Source organism: Panulirus ornatus, chromosome 5, assembly GCF_036320965.1.
Source record: "Panulirus ornatus isolate Po-2019 chromosome 5, ASM3632096v1, whole genome shotgun sequence".
Taxonomy (NCBI): Eukaryota; Metazoa; Arthropoda; class Malacostraca; order Decapoda; family Palinuridae; genus Panulirus; species Panulirus ornatus.
This window is the reverse complement of record NC_092228.1, coordinates 34,938,515-34,951,014: the sequence shown is the minus strand read 5'-3', so window position 1 is coordinate 34,951,014 and position 12,500 is coordinate 34,938,515. Positions and strand designations below refer to the sequence as shown.

The following is a 12,500-nucleotide window of genomic DNA, read 5'->3' as shown; positions in this document are numbered from 1 at the left end:
TATATATATATATATATATATATATATATATATATATATATATATATATATATATATATTTATATATATATATATATATATATATATATATATATATACATATATATATATATATATAATATATATATATATATATGTATATATATATATATATATATATATATATATATATATATATATATATATATATATATATATATATATATATATATATATATATATATATATATATATATATATATATATATATATATATATATATATATATATATATATATATATATATATATATATATATATATATATATGAATATGTATATATATATGTGTATATATATATGTGTGTGTGTGTGTGTACGTGTAGGAAGAGAGGAAAGTGATTGGTTCTCAGTGAATGTAGGTTTGCGGCAGCGGTGTGTGATGTCTCCATGTTTGTTTAATTTGTTTATGGATGGGGCTGTTAGGAAGGTGAATGCAAGATTTTGGAAAGAGGGGCAAGTATGCAGTCTGTTGGGGATGAGAGAGCTTGGGAAGTGAGTCAGTTGTTGTTTGCTGATGATAAAGCGCTTGTGGCTGTTTCATGTGAATAACTGCAGAACCTGGTGACTGTGTTTGGGAAAGTGTGTGAAAGAAGAAAGTTACGAGTAAATGTGAATAAGAGCAAGGTTATTAGGTACAGTAGGGTTGAGGGTCAAGTGAATTGGGAGGTAAGTTTGAATGGAGAAAAACTGGAGGAAGTGAGGTGTTTTAGATATCTGGGAGTGGATCTGGCAGCGGATGGAACTATGGAAGCGGAAGTGAATCATAGGGTGGGGGAGGGGGCGAAGGTCCTGGGAGTGTTGAAGAATGTTTGGAATTCGAGAACATTATCTCGGAAAGCAAAAATGGGTATGTTTGGAGGAGTAGCGGTTCCAACAATGTTGAATGGTTGCGAGGCTTGGGCTATGGATAGAGTTGTGCGCAGGAGGTTGGATGTGGTGGAAAGGAGATGTTTGAGGACAATATGTGGTTTGAGGTGGTTTGACCGAGTAAGCTATATAAGGGTAAGAGAGATGTGTGGAAATGAAAAGAGCGTGGTTGAGAGAGCAGAACAAAGTATTTTGAAATGGTTTGGGCACATGGAGAGAATGAGTGAGGTAAGATTGACCAAGAGGATATATGTGTCGGAGGTGGAGGGAACGAGGAGAAGTGGGAGACCAAATTGTAGGTGGAAAGAAGGAGTGAAAAAGATTTTGAGTGGTCGGGACCTGGACATGCAGGAGTATGAAAGGCGGCCAAGGAATAGTGAATTGGATCGATGCGGTATACCGGGGTCGACGTGTTGTTAATGGATTGAATCAGGGCATGTGAAGCGTCTGGGGAAACCATGGAAAGTTCTGTGGGGCCTGGTTGTGGAAAGGGACCTGTGGTTTCGGGCATTATTACATGACAGATATAGACTGAGTGTGAACGAATTGGGCCTTTGTTGCCTTTTCCTAGCGCTACCTCGCACAACTGAGGGTGGAGGGTGATGTAATTTCATGTGTGGCGAGGTGGCGATGGGAAAAGATAAAGGCAGACAGTATTAATTATGTATATGTGTTTATATGTATATGTCTGTGTGTGTATATATGTATGTGAACATAGAGATATATACGTATGTATATTTGCGTGTCTGGACGTGTATGTATATACATGTGTATGGGGGTAGGTTGGGCCATTTTCTTTCGTCTGTTTCCTTGCGCTACCTCTCAAACGCGGGAGATTGAGACAAAGCAAATCTGAACATATGTATATTTATATATATATATATATATATATATATATATATATATATATATATATATATATATTTTTTTTTTTTTTTTTTTTGCTTTGTCGCTGTCTCCCGCGTTTGCGAGGTAGCGCAAGGAAACAGACGAAAGAAATGGCCCAACCCACCCCCATACACATGCCTTGATTCAATCCACTGACAGCACGTCAACCCCGGTATACCACATCGCTCCAATTCACTCTATTCTTTGCCCTCCTTTCACCCTCCTGCATGTTCAGGCCCCGATCACACAAAATCTTTTTCATTTCATCTTTCCACCTCCAATTTGGTCTCCCTCTTCTCCTCGTTCCATCCACCTCCGACACATATATCCTCTTGGTCAATCTTTCCTCACTCATTCTCTCCATGTGACCAGACCATTTCAAAACACCCTCTTCTGCTCTCTCAACCACGCTCTTTTTATTTCCACACATCTCTCTTACCCTTACGTTACTTACTCGATCAAACCACCTCACACCACACATTGTCCTCAAACATCTCATTTCCAGCACATCCATCCTCCTGCGCACAACTCTATCCATAGTCCACGCCTCGCAACCATACAACATTGTTGGAACCACTATTCCTTCAAACATACCCATTTTTGCTTTCCGAGTTAATGTTTTCGACTTCCACACATTCTTCAAGGCTCCCAAAATTTTCGCCCCCTCCCCCACCCTATGATTCACTTCCGCTTCCATGGTTCCATCCGCTGCCAGATCCACTCCAAGATATCTAAAACACTTCACTTCCTCCAGTTTTTCTCCATTCAAACTCACCTCCCAATTGACTTGGCCCTCAACCCTACTGTACCTAATAACCTTGCTCTTATTCACATTTACTCTTAACTTTCTTCTTTCACACACTTTACCAAACTCAGTCACCAGCTTCTGCAGTTTCTCACATGAATCAGCCACCAGCGCTGTATCATCAACGAACAACAACTGACTCACTTCCCAAGCTCTCTCATCCCCAACAGACTTCATACTTGCACCTCTTTCCAAAACTCTTGCATTCACCTCCCTAACAACCCCATCCATAAACAAATTAAACAACCATGGAGACATCACACACCCCTGCCGCAAACCTACATTCACTGAGAACCAATCACTTTCCTCTCTTCCTACACGTACACATGCCTTACATCCTCGATAAAAACTTTTCACTGCTTCTAACAACTTGCCTCCCACACCATATATTCTTAATACCTTCCACAGAGCATCTCTATCAACTCTATCATATGCCTTCTCCAGATCCATAAATGCTACATACAAATCCATTTGCTTTTCTAAGTATTTCTCACATACATTCTTCAAAGCAAACACCTGATCCACACATCCTCTACCACTTCTGAAACCACACTGCTCTTCCCCAATCTGATGCTTTGTACATGCCTTCACCCTCTCAATCAATACCCTCCCATATAATTTGCCAGGAATACTCAACAAACTTATACCTCTGTAAATATATATATATATATATATATATATATATATATATATATATATATATATATATATATATATATATATATATATATATATATATATATATATATATATATATATTTACATATATATATATATCCCTTGGGATAGGGGAGAAACAATACTTCCCACGCATTCCTCTCGTGTTGCAGAAGTTGACTATACGGGATGGAAGCGTAGTGTTAGAAACCTTCCTCTTCTTTTACTTTAAATTTCTAAAAGGAAAAACAGGAGGAGTCACGGAGTGAGTGGTCATCCTCCTCGAAGGCTCAGATTGGAGTGTCTAAATGTGTGTGGATTCAACCAAGATTAGAAAAAGGAGAGATAGATAGTATGTTTGAGAAAAGGAACCTGGATGTTTTGGCTCTGAGTGAAACGAAGCTCGAGGGTAAAGGGGAATAGTGGTCTTGGAATGTTTTTGGAGTAAAGTCAGGGGTTAGTGAGAGGACAAGAGCAAGGGAAGGAGTAGCACTACTCTTGAAACAGGCGTCGTGAGAGTATGTTATAGAGTGTAGTAAAGTAATCTCTAGATTAATATGGGTAAAACTGAAATTGGATGGAGAGAGATGGGTGATTATTGGTGCATATGCACCTGGGCATGAGAAGAAAGATCATGAGACGCAAGTGTTTTGCCAGCAGGAGAGTGAGTGCGTTAGTAGTTTTGATGCATGAGACCAGGTTATAGAAATGGGTGATATGAATGCAAAGGTGAGTAATGTGGCAGTTAAGGGAATAATTGGTGTACATGCGGTGTTCATTGTTGCAAATGAAATGGTGAAGAGCTTGTAGATTTTTCTGCTGCAAAAGGACTGGTGGTTGGGAATACTTTGTTTAAAAAGATAGATATACATAAGTATATGTATGTAAGTTGGAGATGGCCAAAGAGCGTTATTGGATTACGTGTTAACTAATTGGCGCGGGATAGAGAGACTTTTGAATGCTGCTCCTATATATCTGTAAAACAGTTAAGATTGGCCATTTGTCTCTACTATAACTACGATAGTGGTAATCATGTAAACTAGTTTTTCCTGTTAATGTCTGTAGCGTTTAAGTCGTAAATATCTGTTTAATTTTTTACACATGTTGCAGGAATCCTATCGCTCGTACAGTGTTGGTTTGGGATTGCAACGCCACTCTCCTCTCAAAAAGAAGTTCGACGTAGTTGTTGGCTTGATACAGCAAAGTGGGCTATACTCAAAGTTCACCTATGACTCTCTTAAACTGCATGACTCACTTCAGGTGCGACGCTGTACTTAGGCTGAATGAGAATTTATCTTTTTTTTTGCACAAATATTCATATTACTTGTACTGTTACTTCTATTTCTACTATACTACTTTTGCTACTACTACTACTACTACTACTACTACTACTACTGCTACTACTACTAATACTACTACTACTACTACTACTAATACTAATACTACGACCACTGCTACTACTAGTACTACTACTACTACTACTACCACTACTACGACCACTACTACTACTACTACTACTACTACTACTACTACTACTACTACTACTACTACTACTACTATTTCTACTACTACTACTTGTACTACTACAACTATTACTACTACTACTACTACTACTACTACTACTACTATTTCTACTACTACTACTTGTACTACTACAACTATTACTACTACTACTACTAATGTTGATGATGATGATGATGATTATAATGATAGTTTTGCCTGTTATGATCTTAACTGATCACTTATGTTTTTCTTTTTATGAGTAAGATACAATTAATGCTGCAGTAATGGCGATAGATGCAGTGAGTTCAAGACAGTATTTCACCAGCATCGTGTGGAGATGCACCATGAGATCGGTTGGGACGGATTTGTTTCTGTTGGCGACTAATTATACTTCAAAATGACTGAAGCCATTATGGAAAATATTGGCGAATACACTGCCTTAAGAATAAGTCAACCTCGTGCACGAGTTTCATTTCATATGTTCAGAACAGGAATGAATGCGCTTTAACTTCACCTTGCTCTATCAGTAGAGCCTTGCCAGGGGCTCCGTGGGGCTCAGAAAGCCAGCCACTTCCACCAGGCAGAACCAGAAGTAAAGAAATGTGGTAATATTATTAATATGCCTTAGTGGGACAAGTACAGAACAATTAATTAATAAGTGTTCAGTGTTAAATACTGCATTTTGGGCATAAGGGTTTTAGTGATATGATGAATCGATGTTTGTGATGTTGAAAACAATGGTGGTGTTCAGAACATAGACGAAGAAGGGTAATCTTTAAATGTACATGTAGTCTGAATGTGTGTGTCTTGTGGGACTGTGTTTAAGACTGATGGAAGGGCGGTAGTTTAGTGCCTGTCAGGTCATTCTGGCGAAAGCGTTTCGTCAATTTGCTTGGTAAGGGGCTAAGTTGAAGTGTGGTGCAGGGGTAAGCCTTTAACTTTTATTGCGGATTTGTGGTTGGTTATGGAGAAATTTCCTTTTGTAATGAACTGAGTGCCGAGTATACTGAGATACGATTGTATTGGATACTTTATTGGTTGAGCTTCAGAGTTGGTGAATATTTTCCGTTACGAGCAGCCGGTGATTGATCTGAGTGCTCTGTTTTCTATGTCTTGCAGCTTTGTTATATCAACTTTTAGGAGGCAAGATGACTGGTAAATGAAGCATAGATTATAAGTGAACAAATAGATTTTCCGTATCTTGAGGCAGTAAATATTTTTGAGGGAGTTTGTTTCTTTTTGTTTTATCAGCTGGGAAGGGATTTCATATCTATGATATATGACAGGAGTTTTGTTCAGTGGAAGGTTTTTAATCAAAGGTTGAAGGTAGATTTTTGTAGTGATACAAACATCCTGTTTTGCTTGAGCCAGTGTACTAACTGCTTGAAGTAGTGTTTCGTGCTTTATGCTGCTTGCTTAGTGTTAGGGTACTGTTATGTCATTATAAGATGATGTGCATATGAGAGGATTCTCATAAAGAAAATGGTCTGCGGGAGCTGGTGGAAGGTCATATAGGGAGTGAGTGAAGAGGGTTAGAAGAGACGTACTTCCTTGGGTACTTGATTGCAGTACTAGAAAATTTTGAAAGTGAATCCATATAACTGCTTCTGGTTTGGTAGAAGTTATTCTGAATTTACCGACAAATTTTTCCTGGATACAACGGATAACGTAGAAAACTCGAAATATCGACGTTCGTAAGAGAATACAGTATAGCCCTCCCACATGCACCATAAATGCTTACTTTATTATTACACAAAGTGATAATTACTATGTATGTATCATACATATTTCTGGAAACATAGTGGATAAGTGACAAATGGGAATATTTTTGGTAACTTTTGACTTCTAAGGAGGGCTGAAATCGATTGAGTCATATTTTGTCGAAGGCAGTTTGTAAGGTATGTAGAAAAATATCTTTTTACCGAATTTTGAAAACATTGGCAGAACTCTGGCTAAGTGCACTGATGCTCAAAAATAATAGAATAGTACTTTTTGGTAACATTTCACCGAAAGGAATGGCCAAGAAATAATGAATCATGAATTTCATGTAAGCATGGCAAGGAACATAAAAAAAACACTCTAGTCTGTTAATCCCCGTGAATGCAAGGGGATGTAAGCATGTAATTGCAAAAAAAAAGTATTTTCAGCGAATTTTGATTTCCATGGAACAGTAGAAATAGCTCAAATCTCAACTTTTTTCCTGGACTACATAAGATCTGTGAAAGGTGTTTTCTCATGCACTGTTGCACCTCACCGAATTGAGACTATATAAAAAGAGAACAGGCCAAATATACTTTGACTTCATAAGATGATTGAATTAGTCAGTGATATAGGTGTCACGATGTCTGGAAGCAAGGCGCATGTCTACCTTGTTCCATGTCAGTCAGGTTAAAGAATGACTGCATTGTTGATCGTTGGAAAGACAATAAAGACTGAAAGAAAAAGAATCAACTACTATACAGGATGACTCTATCATTACTATGGACATGATACCTGCAGACCAAAACATATTTGAGCGACCATCGGCATACCCAAAATATATGAAGAATGAAAGACTAGTGAATGGTGTTTATCCATACAGACCGGTAGAAATGTAGCACTGAGACACGAGTCGCTAATCAGAAGTGTCTCACACGGTGTCATATATGATGCTACTGGATGAAGTAGTCAGTCACTGGTGCAGTGGTTCCTGATCGGTCAGTTCCTCTGGCCTGCCCACACCACTCTACTGCCGTTGTCGGCCAGTTATACCATTCCTGCAGTTGTCTTTCTCATTTGTATATCCAAATTAATATAGATAATTTTTGCCTCCTTCCATCTGGGGAGATATTCTGCTTGTTCTCCATTTCTTGGTCATTTCTTCGTTTTTCACATCATTCCTGCGTCCTCCTGATCTTGTGTGCACGACTCTGCTGGTTTCTCTCATATAAGTTGTATTGTATCTCTCACATGGAATTCTGTAAGCTATACTTTTGTCTTATGCATGCTGTTTTTTGTTTGTTTTTCAAAGTCTGGTATCCTATCTTGATCTCTAATCCTATCGCTATATCCGTAAATATAGGGATGCCAAGTCTCCGATAGAGACTTGCTACGCTGGAGATCTGAACCACATTCAGAAATATTTTCTTCTGTTCACTTTTCTCGTAGATTCAGTTTCTCTCCATGATTCTCGTTAGATTCTCTATCAGATATACCAAGATATCGAAGTTTTCTGAAGGCGTCCATTTTTTGCTTGAACTCCTCCAAAAGACCGAGCCGCTGAATATCCTCGGTGCTCCATGAAAAAAAGATACCCGCCTGACTTGATAATGAAAGGACAGCATCATAACAGCAGTAGGGTAGCACAGTAGAAACAGAGCTGGAAGGGTAGGTGCAAACTATCTGTCACTTGCTTTGAGTGTAGCAAAATAAATATTTCTTTGTCAAAATCCACAGTGAAGGTTAAAACTAATTGGATCGGGCGACGATCTTTAGCTTAACATGTTAGGCATATCAGTAACAATGCAATGAGTGTGATATAACAGGAGTGACTCTCATATAGATTTCTTGAACTAGCTAGATATCAATGGTGACAGGCTTTTTCTTATTCAGTTAAATAATGAGTCCGGGAGACTTTTGATAACAAATTTACTTTCTATTCTTTCCTAACACTCTCTGTCTTACAATATTTTTCTCAACAATCAGTTCTGCAGATTCTCTAAACTAACAAGTTTATGCTACAGGTGAGTATATTTTCATGCCATCAAAATCAAATGGTAAATGCCAGTGTAAAAGACTAGATATGATGTGCAGAAAACTTGATGTGTTTGGAATATTTTTGATAAACCTTAAAAGATGGTAAGAGCTATATTATCCCTGCGCCTCTCTCCTACAGAAGGATGACGGTGGTCTCGACGACAGTGAGCTACGGACAGACGGCGTCGTTGCCCTCAACATAGACAACATGCAGGGCCTCTTCATAATTACTGTCTTTGGCTGGCTTTGTGGCTTTTTCTCCTTTATGCTGGAGAAAACTATTTTGTCAAATTAGTTATGCCTGCAAATGTAACACATGACTCATCTTGAAAATGAAAGTAAGAAGACCATCAGTTAAACAACATTAGCGCAACCCTATTAGTAGCATTGTTTTCATTACAGAATTATAGAGCAAAGAAAATATGAATGTTTGTCAACGCAAGATGGATTGTTTAACTTCTCTGAGGTATCTCCTTTTCCCATGCTTTACCTCCTCTCTCAGCCGATGTACTTTTCTTATCCTTTATCCCTCACGATATTTTCCTCATTGTGAACCATAACTCCTTTGAAATTAATTACGTTAATTTACATGTGTTTCTGTTTAAAACATACTGATATAGTTTCCTTCATGTGTAATCTATAGCCATAGTTATCAGCCAGTCAGTGTACCATCTGACAGTAATGCATCTTAAGTACAAGAACTCAAGATGTTGCCAACATTCAACAAAGTGTAACATTCTCTAGGAGTTCAGCAAAATTTATAACGAAAAAAATACTGTATATAGAATTCCATGAAGTGGCTGATCATTTGCTTATCAGGATGAAATATTAAATGAAATGGAGGTTAGAACAAGTAAACACAAAAGTGATATACAAGGCGACAGATATCAGGCTCTTTAATATCCTATATCGACAGACATGGACAACTGACGAAGGACGGGACAAGAGAACAAGATCAACCACTAAAACGCATCTAACAAATGGGTTGGATTCTCCAGTGTGTAGGAGTCATCGGGTTAGGGTGGCATAAAGTGGGCGGAGAGAGCGTCGGGATGTGACCAATCAAGAGTATCCATTCTTGGTCGACCAGCAAACTAATCTAGCGGCGGAAGACATAATTGAGATGGACATGTTGGTTTTGTATTATTCTCACCAAAATTGGCCTCTAGCCAATACGTAAGAGATTAAATTACTTCAACTGCATTCTAAGTTTCTTTTCCACCAAACTGATATTCATATATGATATGGAGTTCTGATTTCGGTACGTTGCAAATGGCAGCTACAAGAGCAAGCGCAGCTTGTCCTTTTCTGTTATGCTTTTACTTTGGTTTATATGACGTGAGGGGAGTGTGAGAGGAATGAGATATATCTAGGAAAGCAGTGATGGCTTTTGCAAAAGATACATGTGGCATGAAATAGGTGGGAGTTAAGCAGAATAGAAAAGGTAGTGAATGTTAGGGTTAAAAAGTAAAGTCATTAGTGAAAGAGAAAAGAGAGGCGTTTGGATGATACATGCAGGGACAGAGTAAAACTGACTGGGAGATGTATAAAAGAAAGCGATAGGAGGTCAATAGCAAGGTACAAGTGTTGAGAAACAGGGCAAATGAGGGTTGGGGTGAGTATCATTAAGATTTAGGGAAAATGAAAATATGTGTTGAAGTGAGAAGGAAATGGAGTGAGTATTTTGAAGGTTGGTTAAATGTGTTTGACGACAAAGTGGTAGATATAAGGTGTTTTCGTTTGATGACAAAGTGGTAAGTATAAGGTGTTTTGGTCGGGGTGGTGTGCGAAGTGAGAAGGTAAGGTTTGGCTAAGAGAGAAGAGGTAGTGAAAGATTTGCGGAAAATGAAATCGGGCAAGGCAGCGGGTTTGGATGATATCTTAATGGTATTCAATAAAAAAAGGCGTGACTGCGTTTTTGATTACTTGGTAAAGATAATCACTGCATGTACTGACAATGGTGAAGTGCCTACGGATTGGCGGAATGGATACATAGTGCCATTATACAAAGGCAAAGGGAATAAAAGTATGTTCGGACTACAGAGGCATAAATTTGTTGAGGATTCTTGGGAAATTACATGGAAGGGCAGAGACGAAGAGGGTTAAGGCATGTGCAGAGCATCAGATTAGGGAAGAGCAGTGTGATTTCAGAAGTGGTAGAGGATTTGTGGATCAAGTGTTTGCTTTGAAGAATGTAGGTGAGAAATACTTACTGCCTTCATCCATTCCTGTCGAGACCCCGCCAAACATAACATACCACTCCCTTACCCCTCGCGCGCGCGCTAGGTAGCGCTAGGAAAAGACAACAAAGGCCACATTCGTTCACACTCAGTCTCTAGCTGTCATGTGTAATGCACAGAAACCACAGCCCCCTTTCCGCATCCAGGCACCACACAGCATTCCATGGTTTATCCCAGACGCTTCACACGCCCTCGTTCATTCTATGGACAGCAAGTCAGCCCCGGTATACCATATCATTCCAATTTACTCTATTCCTTGCACGATTTTCACCCTCCTGCATGTTCAGGCCCCGATCGCTCAAAATATTTTTCACTCTATCCTTCCATCTCCAATTTGGTCGCCCACTTCTCCTCGTTCCCTCCACCTCTGACACATATATCCTCTTTGTCAATCTTTCCTCACTCATTCTCATGTGACCAAACCATTTCAATACACCCTTTTCTGCTCTCTCAACCACGCTCTTTTTATTACCACACATTTGTCTTACCCTTTCATTACTTACTCGATCAAGCCAGCTCACACCACATATTGTCCTTAAACAGTTCATATCGAACACATCTACCATCCTCCACAAAACTTTATCTATAGCCCATGCCTCGCAACCATATAACACTGCTGGAACCACTATTCCTTCAAATATACCCAATTTGTTCTCCGAGATAACGTTCTTGCCTTCCACACATTCTTCAACGCTCCCAAAACCTTCGCCCCTTCCGCTACCCTGTGACTTGACCCTCAACCCTACTGAACCTATTAACATTGCCCTTATTTAAATTTGCTCTCAACTTTCTCCTTTCAAATACTTTACCAAACTCAGTCACCAGCTTCTGCAGTTTCTTTCCTGAATCAGCCACCAACGCTGTATCATCAGCAACCAACAAATGATTCACTTCCCAAGCCCTCTCATCCACAACGGACTGCATACTTGCCCCTTTCTCCAAAACTCTTGCATTCACCTCCCTAACAACCCCATCCATAAACAAATTAAACATCCAAGGAGACATCACACACCCCTGCCACAAACCGACATTCACTGGGAACTAATCACTTTCCTTTCTTCCTACTCGTACACATGCCGTACGTCCTTGATAAAAGCTTTTCACTGCCTCTAGCAACTTACCTCCTACAACATTTACTCTTAATACCGTTCATAGAGCATATTTGTCAACTCTATCATATGCCTTCTCCAGATCCATGAATGCGATATAAAAATCAATATGTTTTTCTAAGTATTTCTAACATACAGTATTCAAAGGAAACACCTGATCCACACCTCCTCCATCACTTTAGAAACCACAGTGCTCTTCCCTGATCTGAGTCTCTGTACATGCTTTTTACCCTGTCAAGCAATAGCCTTAAATATAATTTCCCCGGAATAATCATTAACTTATACCTTTGTAATTCGAACACTCACCTTTATCCCATTTGCCTTTGTTCTATGCATGCATTCCGCCAATCCTTAGGCACTTCAACATGAACCATACGTAATGTGAATGTCCTTGCCAACCAGTCAACAACACAATCAACCCCTTTTTTGATGAATTCCACAGCAATACCATCTAAACCCGCCGCCTTGCCGGATTTTATCTTCCGCAAAGCATTCACAACCTCTTCTCTTTTTACCAAAACATTCTTCCTGATCCTCTCACTTCGCATAATACCTCGACCAAACACATTCAGCAAACCTTTAAAATACTCACATCATCTCCTCCTCACTTCACCAATACTTGTAATCACCTTCCCATGAGCCCCCTTCGCCGGTG

The 12,500-nt window shown here is 39.1% G+C and overlaps 1 protein-coding gene across 1 annotated transcript in view; it reads left to right on the top strand.

Moving 5' to 3' along the window:
* Positions 1-9,693, top strand: part of LOC139746862 (ionotropic receptor 21a-like) — a 163,197-nt gene extending 153,504 nt beyond the window's left edge. The window contains exons 4-6 of the mRNA XM_071658492.1: positions 4,369-4,518; positions 8,636-8,834; positions 9,413-9,693. Of these exons, the coding sequence (XP_071514593.1) occupies positions 4,369-4,518; positions 8,636-8,791 (306 nt within the window). The 3' untranslated portion in view covers positions 8,792-8,834; positions 9,413-9,693. The remainder of the gene's footprint in view (positions 1-4,368; positions 4,519-8,635; positions 8,835-9,412) is intronic.
* Positions 9,694-12,500: the final 2,807 nt, after the last annotated feature.